Genomic DNA, 15,009 nt, shown 5'->3' with positions numbered 1-15,009 from the left:
GGCAGGGTCACCTGGAGCAGGTAACACAGGAATCTTTGATTTTTGCCTTTTTGGCATGTCCCCAGAGAGTGAGACATCTCTTGTGACAGATGCTGTTCTGCCCAACTGCTTTTCCCCAAGTCTCATGCCTTTGCAAGGCTCTGTGTGTGTGACTCCATGAACACCATCCTCAGACACTACAGGGAAAAGCCTGATCTGGGCTCATCCTGAGCCTGACTTCCTTGTTGACACTGCTGAGGGAGCTGCTAAGTAATTCTGACTGTCACAGGATTTTTGTGCTTGTATTCTGTATTTATATCTTGTTGGCTTTTACACTGACATTTTATGAGATTATCCATTTTGTATGTAATTAATACTAATAATTAAGAAAAAAAGACATAATTATCACAGTTGTCTACCAGTTAGCCACAGAAAACTCTTCACTTGCAGATGTGTTCAGGTGTGTGTGTGGCCCCTGTATTGATAGTCTGGGTAATATTGACCATGGAGCATTCAAAAAAGGGACAAACAAACATGCACTTTCCTGTGGCATTACCATAGTGCAAATGTGGATTTCAGAAGGAGAAGCAGACTTTTCCAGCTGCTTTTTAGTGAAGTGGCTGGAAGGAAATAGCATCCCAGCTGGAGGAGAATATCCCCATGTCCATCACAGCCAGATGGGTTTATCCCTCAATCCACTTCACTGCCAGGCTTGTTTTCCATGTGTCCTGGGGGAAACTTGCTGGGTTTTACATTCCTGGTGCTGAAGGATTCACTGAGGCTGGGATACCTGGTGTACTTACCTTCTCCTCCAGTCCTTCGGTGTGCTGTTCTTGTGGCTGTGGGTGAATAATGTATTTACCCACTCCTCCAATTCCCTGGGATGCTGTGTCTCTGACTGTGGGTACTTGCTATATTTATCTTCTCCTCCAATCCCTGGGGATGCTGTAGCCCTGGTTTTGGGTGAACGATGCATTTCCCTACCCCTGCAATCCCTGGGGATGCTGCAGCTCCGCCTCCCGGTCCCGCTGGAGAGCCGGGAGCGGCTCCGGCTCGCGGCTGCCCAGGGCTGCCTTACCTTGAAGAAGGTCATGGTGGATCCGTCCCTGACAGCCCCGTACTCTATCTTGGTTTGCTTTGCCAGGTCATCCGCCGAGTCGATGGGAGATTCCATCCTCTCCACGGTCAGGAAGGCAGCCAGGTTGGCAGTATAGGATGAGATTATGATTAAGGTGAAAAACCACCATATTCCTCCAACTATTCTGGTGGAAAGAGCTTTGGGCATCAGCTCTGATCCTGTTACAACACCATCAAAACAATAATATTAAAATGAGGCTTTCCTGAGACCACAGCCTCGTTTTAGGCACAGAATGCTTTTATGAGCTGCAGCATGATAAAATGATTTCAACAATAATCTCACAGATGCACAGCTGACATTTATAAGGGTAATACACTGGGAAGGGGATGTGTGCCATGATACATGACAAATGGAATTATCCTTGGGTCTAAGCCCCTTACCTCTCTAAGCTAACCAGCCTTGTGATATTAATCTTGTACGTCCCCAGCAAGCTACTCTGGTATTTCTGTCTGCTTCTGGAGTCCCTTTGTGCCCGTACACTGCAATCAATTCTGTAACCAGAGCTCTTTAGCAAATGCTCTTCTGCTCACAGCTGCCTGACAGAAATACCTCACAGGAGGAGCCAGCCCCATGCATCCTATCGACACATCTCAGCACCAACAGGGAGATCAATGCAGCTCCAGTGACCTCGGTGAGCCTCAGCTCAGCCCCCACAAAACCTCTTGCTAACAACATGTGCTTCACATTTGAAAAAATCAGAGGGTCGATGGGCACATCCCTTGGATCCTCAGGGCAAGGCAAACTTTTGGACAGTGAATTTAACATTCATTATTCCAAACAGGTTTGAGCAGCTCTCTGCCATTGCCATAAATCCCCAGAGAGCAGCATGTGTTCCCAGCACTGCAATGGTTTCCAGGCAGCTCAGATAACCTCTGTTTCAGCCACAGAGATACTCGTGTTTCTAAGCATTCTGGGGCAAATTTTCTTTCACTGGGGGGCCAGTCCCACCGAATTCTGTGCATAATGTAGGATTCAAGCAAATTCTGTGCATAATGTGGGGTTCAGCAAAGCTCTTAGGTGGCCACCTGACTTCAAAGTTAAGTTTTTGCGTAATTATTTTGCTGATGAGGGATGGACTTAAGAAAATATTTAAGAGCCTGTGAACAGAGTGCTCAGGGCTAAAGCTTTTGATTTGGCAAACATTTTTCTATTACTAGAAAAACATGTTGGCATATTATGTCTCCTCACCTATTCAATGAGTTCTGCAAGAAATTTCAACATTGCAGAGAACATTTTCAGACTCTGCAAAACCTCTGAAAGTGGCTTTTGCCGCAGAGACTGAAAGGGTAAAACTCTCCCCACCAACCAGCAAACAGATTGGAACTGTATTTGTAAACACACACCTGTGTGTCTTAAAGGTCAAAGCTAAGCTTAGCCCAAGGGTTGGATGTGTTGACAGAACTGCCAAACAGTGAGAGCAGTCTGAAGGCAAAAACTCTCACTTGAAATTTTCTAGGCCAAATGGACTTGTTTCCAGAGCTGTAGCTCTCCTTGGCTTTGTGTTTGGACTCCTGCTGTGCTTTCTTGCTTTCCTGATTAGATTTTTTTATTTTTTAATTCAATGAAATATTTCCTCATTGCTCTCTATTCCTAAAATGGGGTTGAACTGCAAAAGCTGTGCTCATTCAGGTCATCCTGAAGGGATTCTTGCTTTTAAGCTTAGGCCGCCATACAAATAGAATTCCTGCACTTGGCCCCTGACACTGTGCCACACATGTGGAGCATGCCAGCGCTGCTCAGGAGAAAATCCCTGTGTGCTGCACTTGTGGAGTGAGGTGCCAACCCTCCTGTGATTTCTTGCAGCAAAACATTGTTTGTGGGAACAAACATGCTGGTAATCCTGCCCTGCGTGACTGCTCTGGTGAGATGAGAGCAAACCCTGCCCCTGGCTGAGCTGAGGGGGGCAGCACCTCGTTTTTCCCATGGTTATTCCAGTATTCACCTTTCTGAGTGCCTCAGTTCCAGAAAAAAGCACAGATTTATTGTAGAATAATAGAGTGGCCTGGGCTGGAAGGGACCTTGAGGATCACCCAGTGCCACCTTCCACTGTCCCAGGCTGCTCCAAGCCCTGTCCAGCCTGGCCTTGGGCACTTCAGGGATCCAGGGGCAGTAACAGCTGCTTTGGGAATCCTGTGCCAGTGTCTCACCCCCTCACAGAGAGAAATTCTTTCCTGATATCAAATCTAAACCTACTCTGTCACTCTGACCCTTGTCCTGTCCCTCCATGCCTTTTCCCCAGTCTCTCTCCAGCTCTCCTGGAGCCCCTTCAGGCCCTGCAAGGGCTCTGAGCTCTCCCTGGATCCTTCTCCTCTCCAGGTGAGCATCCCCAGCTCTCCCAGCCTGGCTCCAGCCCTGGAGCAGCTCCAGGACCTCCTCTGGGCTCTCTCCAGCAGCTCCAGGTGCTGCTGCTGAGTCCCCAGGGCTGGGGCAGCTCTGCAGGTGGGGTCTCACCTGGGCACAGGGGCAGAATCCCCCTCCCCTGCTGTCCAGGCTGGGGCATCAGCTGGATCTGCTTCATCCCCACCCTGCTCCACCTGGGTGCTCTCTGCTCCTGCCTGCCCCATTTCTGGCTGAGCTGAGCTCTGAGGGACAGCTCTCCTCTCTGACAGTGACAGCTTCCCTGGATGGATTGGATGAAATGTGCCCTGTTTGGATGCTTTCAGAGGATGCAAACACATCTGAGACTTCCAGGGGAAAAACAGGGGAAGCAGCATCTAAATCAAAATGTTGTCAGCAAGACTCAGGGGCAGAGACAATACTTGCTGAAGTCTCTCTAGTGCCTTTTTATGGCAGACATGACAGCCAATCCTGATCCAGACTTTGCTCATGCTCTGTAGAAAAGAGAAAGTCTGATCATCACATTTTAAAATTTAATCACAAGTGGCTTCCAGTCAAGCATAACGAGCAGCTGCTGCCAAGGAGGAGGAGTGCAACGCTAGACCCAGACTTCCACCACCGCTCCCATCATGTCCAAACTGTTCACATGACCATGATGCACAGACAATCACACCACGAGTTTGTACATGGAAACATTTGTGTTGCCTTACAAATGTTTTATTTTTCCTTTCTTTCTTTTTCTCTCTTTCTTTTGTTTTGCTTTGAATCTCCTTAAAAGACAAGCAGAGTCTGGTTGGGGCTGACTGTCATGTACCCAAGGTAGTGGTAACGAGCAGACACTGCATCCCACAGTTTGCTGTGGATGATGGTAAACTCCAAAAACGGCAGAACAGGAAACACAAAATTCTGGGGCACTTTCACACACAGGGCAACCACAGTTAGATACACACACCTGCCTGATACTGTAAAACCTCAGCCTGTGTTTTACTGACAAATTGGAAGAAAAACAAAACAAAAAAGCTCCAAAACAAAGCAGAAATGCTCTTCTTTCATCCAACCTCCTTCAGAGTAACTTCTGTGGGGAAGCTCTATATCCTTTCAATAGAATAATGCACCACTAAAAGCAAGTGCATATTAGGGCAATACAAACTTTATTCTCTACCACATCTAGGAAAAAATCCTCTTTATTTTTTATTTTGTTTTACTCATGTCTGTTAAAGAGGAAAGAATAAACTGTACCTGTGTGAATGTAGAGATGGTTTTACATTCCTTACTTAAATGTTTAGGAATTTAATATCAAGATACTGCTGGGCTTTGCCTTTTTGATTGCTGTGGGATGGGGTCTTTTTTGTTCAGCTTTGATTCAACTTGAAATGTTTGTCAAAAAACATTTTCTCTCTTTTCAGTGGACCCCAGTTTTGGTGAAAAGTGATTTAATTGGAAACCTTGGAACATAAATGCCATAAACAAATGTGTTTAGTATATAGATCTATTTGACTTCTCACATGGAGTAAGCTTCACTGCCCTTCCTTGGCATCTGAATAAAATGTAAGCTGTTTCCACAATCATCAGTAATAGGGGCTTGTGACCGGGTTAAGTTCTAGGGTTGGATGCATTTACAGAAGGATGGGACTCATACCTGCAGAAAAGTCATAGAAAAACAGGGTTTGGTGTTGGTTTTAAACATGTTTGACAAGTACCTACAAACTCAACAACCCTTCTGGAGAAAGAGCATCTTTCCTTATTTGGCAGCTGGAACAGTTCTTCTAGGGCAGCTAAGGCTGTTTGTGTTGGGATGGAGCCCAACATTTTTCTTGTTGTCCAAACTCTTATACCAATAAACTCAACTTCAGCACGAGGCACTTCATATCCCTCTTGCAATTAAATTCCATTTCAGCTGCAGAACTCCCGTGTGGCCCTGCGTGCTCCCCTTTCTGTGGGATGCTCGCCCTCCTTCCTCCTGGCCTGGGTTGCACAGTACCCCAATGGCAGTGGCACACAGCTTCCTTTCCTCATGCTACTCTGTGTGTGTGAGATCAGGTTTTACAGTACATGCTGCGTTTACAGAGGGTGGAGTTTACCAGCACAGAAGCCCTTGAGCAGACTGTGGGACGTGTGCGAGAACGAAGTGTAACCGGTGTACCTTGCTGCATGAGAGCTCCAACTCCAAACCAGAAACTATTTAGTAAAGTAAAATTGTTTTCCACCACATCTGAGTCTGGGTTGCACGGGTGGGGGTTATACCACTCATATGGTGTAAACCTGTGGCAGTCAACAGAAACAGTCTGTAAACATCGAGCAGAGGACACACAGCAAACCTGCTGAGCAGCGCACCCCGGCACGGCACCACGCAGGCGATGGGCATGGGAGAACCCAGCACGGAGGGCTGACCCGTGCCAAAGGAGAGCTTGGCATGAAGGGTGTTCCGGACATCGGCACTGCCCCATGCCAGCTGTGGATCAGCTGCAGAGCGATGGATGGCATGCTGCTGGGCCTGGCATGGGGCTGCTGCTCCTCTCCCCTCCTCTCCTCCCTGCCACGGCCCCACAGCTCCCTGCCCCACTCACAGGGCACTGCTGGGAGCCATGGGGCTGCTTCTGGGGTGCACTTTGGGAATAAGGAAGGAGCAGCAGCCCTGTCAGGGCAGCACTGCTCACTGTCGGTGTGTGCTGGATGTTCTCTCCCTGCAGCAGCAGCTGCCCAGCGTTCCCACAATCACTGGATGCTCTGAGCTGGCAGGGATGCACCAGGACCATGGAGTCCCACCCTGGAACAGGTGCCCATACATGACCAGCCCCACAGCCTGGGCCTTTGGAGCACTCTGCTCTCCCCAGCTTTAGGAGGCAGCTCCCCAAGCCACAGGGACACGGGATGGGAGCTGCACAGGGGATCTCTGGAAGAGCTCTGGGCTAAGCACACACCCAGCAGAAGCACCCCAAGGACTGCTCCTCCTCAAGGTGCCCACTCGGGCTCCCCAGTGCCGCATGGCTCCCTCAGGGAACATGTGGATGCAGCTTCAATTGACAACTTCACCCAACACATTCTGATTACTGTTGCAACAATATAATTAAGCATTGAATTTATGCACGGTTGAAAGCAGAGTGCCTTGCTTGTCTGAAGTAATGAAGTCTGGTAATAATGAACCCATTAATTGGGAGAGGATGTAGCTTAGGATGCCATCAGCTACACAATACCCAGAACAAGAGTATAAAAAATCATGACAAAAGACAAAGTTTTCAGGTTCAAGTTACAACAGTTCTGCATGCACCCGTCAAAAGAAAAGCAATTCCCAAGTTAGATGTTTCAAATTTCTGCTGTAATAATGGAAGCAGGTGTTGTGGAGTGACCAGACTCCATTCATGCACACAGAGGGAAATACATCCTTCACAAGAGACTCCCAATTAGAACCAGTAGGTTTCCAACAGCCCTAGAAGTGAAGAGTTCTCCTCACATTGTTCACACAGGGCAGGAAGAAGAATAAATCCCTCTGCCCTGACCTGTCTGGGAAGCCAAAGGCTGGAATTTTGCAGGGTTTCAGAAAACCACCACATTCAGTGACTTGGAAACAAATGTCTCCATCACAGAAAGAGCAAAAGGGCTTTTGAAAGTGGCCATGAAGTTCTGGCAGCAAAGCCTTGTCTTCCAGACTGGGAAGGTTTGTCTAGCTCTGGGTACATATTTCAATGTGTTAGTAGGGTGTACATCTCTTTTACACCTCAGAACAAAAGATTATTTTCTTCTTGTGTTTCTATTGCTGCACTGAGCTCCGGTTTACAGTTCAACAGAATTCACTGCTCAGACCTTCTGTTCCCCTGGCCTTTTCCCCCTGGTTTTCTCCCTGTTCAGCAGCAGCTGTGCTGAGGTTTCTGATAAAGGTGAGATGCTCAAGGTCACCAAAGCACCTTTTTCCACAGGGTCTGTGTGACATTATTGGCTCAGCTACCTGGGTCTACCTTCACTAACAGCACAGTTGAGATGGCATTAGCAGAAAGGGAAATTTTGGCAGAAAACACCTTGTTCATCCACTGGCAGTGTACTTGGAACAGAGCTCTGCAACCCTTCACAGAGATAAAAACTTCAGTGTTTGAGTTTAAAAATTAATGTAACAGTGACAGGGATACGTAAGGCTCAGAGACAAATGAGAAATTATTCAGCTGCTGAAAAGTTGAAAGAAATTACAGGAGGATTCTTCCAGTCTGTGCAAATTATTCCCAAGTATTTGTTTTCCAGGAACAGATGTCAAAATGTGGGTAGCCATGTAATTTACTGTGACAGTGCTAAGAGTGGATGGTTTCTGGGGTTATTAAAAGCAATCAATATTTACTGAAACACTTTGCAAATCTTACAGAAATCTTGGTGTATTTGGAGACATGGACAGCTCTTGATGTGGATTTCAAGAGCAGCTTAGCTTAAAATGTATAAATCTAAATGAACATGAACACAATTTCACTTCTTCAGTCCATGCAGCTGAATCTAACTAGGCACTGCTTTCAGGCATCAGCTCAAGGAAAGCATTTGTGTTCCCTTCCACTGTTCTGAGGTGGAGAGGGCTGGGGGATGTTTTTAGCCTTGGCACACAAGTGCAGAAAAGTCAATCTGCCAGAGAGGAGCAGATTTAAGATTAGTCATGACTGAGATCATGGGTTGTGTACAGTGGAGTTATTATTTATGGTGCAGTAAGGCACTGCAGGAGCTATGGGAATGGTGAGTAAGTGCACAGAGCCCCACAGCTGCTGGGAGGGATAATAACTCCTCTTTCACCTCAAGCCACCTGGGAAGTTAACCCGTGACCTCTCTCCGCTAATGCACAGAACCATTTTGGTTGGAAGAGACCACTGAGGCTGGACCACCAGCAAAACTAGATTCACCTTTTGGGTCTTTTACCTATGAACTGTGTGCACCGTGAGTGGAAAAGGGAAATGCCTACATGCAAGTAACAAACTGCTTTTCAGCGCATATCTGCTGGGGTGGTGCCTCCTGATGCATCCCACTGGATATTTCGCTTGGAACAGCCCTTAAAGAAAACAAAGCCTCAGTGCAATACAGAAAAGCAGTGTTGATGAGAAAATACCAAGATGTTGCAGAAAGGTTTTAGGACTGGATAACCCCCTTAGGATGGTACTCCAGAGCCCATCCAACATCTGTGAGGGGAGAGGCTGTAGGTGCATCCAAAATTCTGTCCTGGCCTTACCTGGCAATGACAAAGAGGACACAGCTGACTCCAAGGCAGGCCAGGAGAACATACATCCAAATATCTGGAGAGAGAGGGTTTAAAAAGGAGAAAACGCCGGGGTTGGTCCCGTTGGGCTTCCGGTACAAGATGCTGATTCCCAGCGTCATGAAGGGCTTGGAGAAATCAATCACTTTCTCTCTGACATAGGTAATGGTGAGAGGAGCAACAGCCAGGTCAGCTTTCTGGAAACACAAAAGGGAAAGCACTCATCTCCTTCATGTTCAGCAAACCCACCGCAATTCCCTCAATTTCTTTCCTGAATATTTAAAAAAAACCCCACTTCTGGCTCAAATTCAACAAAATTTAACATTTCTAGGGTTATTTGTGTGTGTGGGGGGGTGTGACATTCCATTTCCTCTTTTTACAAGGCAGGGAACATTTGAGACATGGCCATGGATGGACATTTCCTCCCAACACCTGCAAAGTGCTCATTCAGACATTCCTACTCCGATGGGTGGCAAAACTGACACAGCAGTGGCTCTGAGAGGTGAAAACCACAGCAAATATTTCAGATACTAAATACCTCAGGCAAAAGGAGAACAGAGAGGAGAGAAGGGTTCAGTCTTACATGATCAATGAGTTCCTTGACCATCCCATTCCACTCTCCCTTGTCATTCTGGGCTCCGTATTTGCCGTCAGAAACGAGTTTGACTTCATAGATGAAGCCTAAAATGTTTGACAGCTCCTTTAGCAGGTCCAGGCAGTACCCCTCAAACCTGTCATTGCCATACAGGGGCTTGTCAGACTTCTTGTACATCACATAGGGATCTTCCTGCAGGAAAACACAGCAGACAGGCAGTGAGAGATGTGAGCCTTGGCTCAGATGAGATCACTTTCTCTAAATGATGCTAATATTTTCCAAAGGGATTGCAAGTACAAGGAAACCAGACAATTACTGTGAGCACTAAAAGCTCTTCTAGGTGTGTTAATAAACTCACTGAATGAATTAGTGATGAGCACAAAGGCCCTAATTTTCAGTGGAATGGACCATTTTTAGCTCCCAGGAGCTTTAATTCCAGTTGTGCCCAGCAACTCCAAACTTAGACCCAGGGTCTGGACCCTACATTGTCCCGCTCCAAGGACAGGAAGGGATACTGAAGGAGAGAGGATTCTAAATAACAGAAAAAAAAATACCCCAAAAGGGGAAGCTAGCATTTTGTATTCTGTGAAAAATAAGACTTTACTGAGAAAAATCTTCAAATGGAATGAAGAGGGAATGGAGAACAGCAAAGGCAGATTGCAAAATACATTTTTGCTTTCCCTTTTATAGGATTTTGGATATAAGAAGATCTGGGCAAGCAGTTTAATGTGGCAAAACACCTCTGGCAATAGACACATAGTGTAGAAGGAGCCTTTGAGCTCTTTCCTCCTCCTCAGGAACTAGGCAGAGCAATTGAAAAAAAAAGTGGCATTACTGAGCATGTAGAGAGCACAAGGCAGAGCAGCTCCCAAATACCCAGTTAAACCTTTTCCATTCCTTACAGTAAGCACACTGACTCAATCTGTTTGTCTGCTGTTTGCCACTTCTCTTCAGCCCTCTTTGTCCCATTTCCAGTAAAACAAAGGATGTATAGGCAGTGACTGCAAAGCTGAGTGTTTGTGTGTGTTCCTTCTTCTGGGAGGAAAAGTGCACAGGGTTTGTCTGAAAAGCAGGAAAAGGTGAAACGATTTTGGAGGCAGAGGTTCCTGGGAGTATTCCACTGGCAGTGTGGTGTTTTGGAGTCAATCTCATGCATGCATGTGTGGATCCTGAGCCTAAATGTGGAGCTCTGGCAGCCTTACCAGAATGGTGGTGACGATGAGTGTGCGGTTGGCCAAGGAGTCAGTGATGTTGGTGGACCGGTCCTTGTTGCTGTCTGTCATGTTAAGGCCACTGTAGGAGTTCCAGACACCAATCTGTACAGAGGAGAGTGGTGAGAGGCTGCCCTAATCCCCTAAACCCCCAGCACTGGTCTCAGGGATCACTCAGGAAGGGACCGAGTGGTAGAAGAGGGCAGCAGCTTGGAGAAAGGCAGCAGCATCACGGGCTGATTCAGAAATGCCAGGCAATGACTGCAAAATGCACAAATGCAAACCAAGGAGCACTGAGAGTATGCGGCTTGGCAGTGCAGTGCTGGGGTGGCCATCTGGCTACTAAAGTGGAACATGCTGGCTTTGTTCCCTGCTAAAAAAAAAAAGTAAAATGTCTATTTTTATGGGTTTTTAACAAAAATTTTGTCTATGGTGGAGTTGAGAGGTGGCAAAACATCTCTCTTCTGATAGAATAGGTTAAAAGCCTGAGTAGATACATAGGAACAGACTGATGGTTACACTGTCATTTTGCTTGCCCTGTGCCTTCAGCAGGTTTAGCAAAGATTATTCTGTCATTCCTGGACTCCTGGATGTGCCAGAGCTATCAAGCTGGTACATTTCACTCCCCGAGCAGTATTTGCTCAGCAAACATAAGTGGCCAAAGGCAAATTCCTTTCCAGCCCCAGAGACAGTAAAAACTTCCAGTATTTACTGCCCAATCCAAGCCTCCAGGGAAGATATTTGTCATTTCAGAGGATTTGGATCTACGCTGTGGCGGGCAGAAATTTTAACCAAGTTATTTCTTCACATCAATATTTACCCAACTTAAATGCAGGCTAGAAGCATCTCCAGTGTTTTTGCCCTTGGGTTTTCGTGCTCAGCCTGGCTGAGGGCTGATGTGAGGAGCTCCAGGCAAGGAAGAGTTTAATTTGTACTGGGCATTGCGGAGAGCACAATAATTTCAAGCACTGGGGTTTGTGTCCCCAGGTGCCACTGCTTTTGGCCCTCACAAACATTTTTTTTCCTAAATTCTTAATGGGGACACCCATGCCATTAAAAAAAATGTTTATGCCAAGCACTTGTCAGTCGTTCCCTTTGTTTCCAAAACTAGATCAGTCTGGGAAGCTGATCTGGAAAGTGCATAAGTTTACAAAGGAGATTAAATGTTGGCTATTATTGCAGCCTAAGCCAGGAATACAGTAAATATCCAGTGTCCTTGGATTTGCACCAGGGTGGGTGAGCCCTTCTGCTCACTGTTACTGACTTGGAATGCGCTTGTTGGCTGGCAGCAGGGAAAGAGGAGGACAACCATGAGACCAGGGAGCAGCACAGTCACAGAGCACACAGAATACACCAGGAGAGCACGGCACATCTGGGCAAAGGGACAGCACCACAGGACAACCCTGGACAGAGGGGCATGATGGGGGAGGAAGGATCTGACTGAGGTAGGACATCACTGGGGGAGTCCAGGGGATAGTTCGCAGTTTAGTGACAAGTGTGAGAGTGCCACGTGCCCTTCCCAGCAAGCCCATACTCTGAGCCAACTGTAATTTGGTTTAAATCAGTTCAGCAGAACATGAGATGCCTGCAGTCCAAAGGGAGATTGCTTCTGTGTGTCAGGGGATGATCTGCTCCCCAGGAAGGAGGGGAGAGGGCCTTTGTGCCTCAGCCGGATCTGCTGGAGATTAAACTGGATTATTAAGGATGCATGTGCTCCATGAGAACACAGAAAGGGTTGGAGAGGGTGTTTTACACTGGTCTGTTCTCACAAAAACAGCACAAACCCAAAACCTTTCTAAACTGTGCAAGAGGGATGGGTGTGGAATAATGAGACCTGTGTGAACCATGGGCAAAATAAAATTCTAAGTACTATAAAAAGTTTCTGTCCCATGACTGCAGTACACTTCAGACTTAGTGGATGCAGTTTTTATCTTCTCCTCATAGAACAGCAACCAGGGGTTGTAAGTCCTGTGGGGAGCAGTGCGTGGATCTGGTCTCCAAATCCCAGTTTTGTTTTAAGCACCTTATGTTCAAAGAGGGATGATATTCCTGGGGTAATTTACATATTTTATAAACAAACTTAGTCCCAATTTCTGTATGTTAGTGAATGACAGTACCCACTTAATCATTTCTATTCTTTTCTGTAAGGAGCTAATAACACACTCATCCACATTTTGAGGCAATAATGCTTGAACGCTGCCAGCACTGAGAGGTTTGTGTGGGGAAAAATGCCCTCAACCCTGCACATTAAATCAGACTTTGGAGCTGATGCCAATACACATCCAAAATAGTGTAATTTTAGCCCTCAGGGTAAATTTTAAGTGGATCAGGAAGGATGGCATAGGAGAAAAGGGCTGGTTTTGCTGCAGCAGGGACCTTTACTCAAAGATGGGAAAAGCACAGCTCCCAAAAAATAAAATAATAATAACCCCCCCTGATTTTGTGAAAAAGCTGAATCCTGCCAAGATCTTCTTAGTCTTTGCAATTACAGTGTCTCAAGTGGAGAAAAACTTATCCTACTAGGAAAATTCCTGCTTTCAGAGAGACTGTTGTCTCTAAACTGCAATAGGAGAGTCACCATTAAAACCCAAAGACTGAGTGTGAAGACCCAGTCCACAGGGTTTTGGCATCACCTGTCTGTGTACAAACCTTCTTCCACACTTTATACAAATGATTAGAACCCTCGCCAGCAGCCTTGGTACAGGGAAAAATAAACAGAGTGGTTCATTAAAAATGAAGAGAGAAGCTGTCTGGAGAGCTGTCTGGGAGCAATTGCAGTTAAATTCTCCATTAACCCATCAGCAATTACCACCCAGAGCTGAGCCAGCACACAGAGCAAGGGCCAGCAGCCTCGGGAGCTGCTGTCACCTGTGCTGGGGTTTGGGACAACTGCAGCTTCCACCCCCAAGGGCAACCCATATCGCTGGCTGAGGGCTGAGAAAAGGGAAAGAGAACTAATCCAGTCTCTGAAACCTGGAGAATTCTCATCAATTCCATTTTGTTGAGGTTATTACTCAAGTACCTTCTTTCCTCTCTCTCTCATGTCACATTTATCTGTGCACTGCTATATAAATTTATCTATCTCTATATATGAGATATGCCACAGTTGCAGTGGCAAGAATTGAAAACGAGGTGCACTTAAGAAGATTCTTTCCATTATATAAATATTGCCTGCCCCACATTCCTCTCCCATACCTCGAAATGCACTGTAAAATAAAACCCCCAATCTTAGCAGCTCTGCTTTAACTCTGACTCAAATCACTTGAGAATAGTGGAGTTTTTTTTACCCCAGTCACGGGAGTTTCAAGCTGAGAAACTATGCCCTTATCAAATTAATTTTTTGCCATGTTTTTTTACAAACAACCTGCTTACCTTTTCTGTGCCTTCCTCCTTGAGGCTGATGATGTCCAGGTCAAAGTCCTTCCTGAGCCCATCGGTTTTGTTGAAGGTGATGCGCCCGGTCAGGCCCTCCCACCGTGCCTGAAGACACAAACACACCCCACCTGTGGCACCCAGAAGGAGCTACTCTGAACCCATAACAAGAACTGTTAATAACAATTGTAATTTAAATGCACCACAGCATCCAATCACTTCCAAATTTGGGAGCTTTTAAGCATATGCGGCTTTGCTACTCTGACAAAACCCCCTTTATTTTGTTGTTTAGTTTTTTTCTGATATGTTTTGCATTTTGCAACCAGACACAAGTCCATGACAGTTTACATTGATTTACATATGTCTGGTACTGATAAAAAAAAATGTAGACTGACCAAAGAGAAAGGGGGAATTGCACGTGCCCAAAGCCAGGGCAGTTCTGCACTGCACAAGAATTCACTAAGGAACTAAAAAGGAGTCTGCTCTGTCCAAGCTGTGGGGCTGGGCCTTGGAGCTTCCAGGAGAAACCCAGCCAGTCACAGAGACCCCATAAAAGCTTTGCAGGGTAAGGCCATGGAATGTCACACCTAGGGGGAAGGACAGCACACAGAGGAGCAGATCTGATCCAAGCAGCACTTCCCTGCTCCAGCCCAACCCAGTGAATCCTAATCCTTGTTTTAAACACTGGCACCAGGGCTTGGGCTTGTCCTGCACAGCCAGGACGGTTCCCTGTGCTGGGGAGCCCTTCTTTAGAGAGAAGGATCAAGGGCAAGGATGAACTTTCTCCACAGTTTCAGTCTCCTGTATCTCGTGAGCCTCCCACCCAGTCCGTTTGCCTTGAAATGAGATCTCCCTCCCTCCCACCCCATTTTGTCCCCAAAGCTGGTGCTTATCCATAAAACAAAGTGATGGGTTTAAAAGTGCAGACAATCTTGATAATCTATTTTTGGGAGGTCCCCCATTAGATTAAAATTTGTCAGTAATACAAGAAGAGCTGATGATAAATGATGGCATTGTTCCTTCCTGTGTGTCAGCCATATAATTTTAAATTACAAGCTTTTCCATCACACATCGTTCCTTGCCTCATTTAATTTACTGGAGACATAGAACAGAGGTAAAGCTGCATTAAAAAATCACACTTACAGGCTGGTGTCCCCCC

At 46.3% G+C, this 15,009-nt stretch overlaps 1 protein-coding gene across 8 annotated transcripts in view; it reads right to left on the bottom strand.

Moving 5' to 3' along the window:
* The window catches only part of GRIK1 (glutamate ionotropic receptor kainate type subunit 1), a 102,272-nt gene that overhangs the window by 15,003 nt on the left and 72,260 nt on the right, over nucleotides 1-15,009 (bottom strand). For 4 of the 8 annotated variants that reach the window (XM_030264391.4, XM_030264420.4, XM_030264374.4 and 1 more), the window contains exons 8-14: nucleotides 13,851-13,958; nucleotides 13,128-13,172; nucleotides 10,470-10,583; nucleotides 9,256-9,459; nucleotides 8,646-8,869; nucleotides 5,598-5,716; nucleotides 1,058-1,275 (exon numbers count right to left, since the gene is read on the bottom strand). In XM_030264391.4, coding sequence (XP_030120251.4) covers nucleotides 1,058-1,275; nucleotides 5,598-5,716; nucleotides 8,646-8,869; nucleotides 9,256-9,459; nucleotides 10,470-10,583; nucleotides 13,128-13,172; nucleotides 13,851-13,958 — 1,032 coding nt within the window. The remainder of the gene's footprint in view (nucleotides 1-1,057; nucleotides 1,276-5,597; nucleotides 5,717-8,645; nucleotides 8,870-9,255; nucleotides 9,460-10,469; nucleotides 10,584-13,127; nucleotides 13,173-13,850; nucleotides 13,959-15,009) is intronic. The other 4 variants (XM_072924290.1, XM_030264399.4, XM_030264409.4 and 1 more) reach the window with 2 other exon arrangements.

The sequence above is a fragment of the Taeniopygia guttata genome, chromosome 1 (genome assembly GCF_048771995.1).
Source record: "Taeniopygia guttata chromosome 1, bTaeGut7.mat, whole genome shotgun sequence".
Classification (NCBI taxonomy): Eukaryota; Metazoa; Chordata; class Aves; order Passeriformes; family Estrildidae; genus Taeniopygia; species Taeniopygia guttata.
Note: the sequence above shows the minus strand (reverse complement) of the source record. Positions and strands in the feature narration are given on the sequence as shown.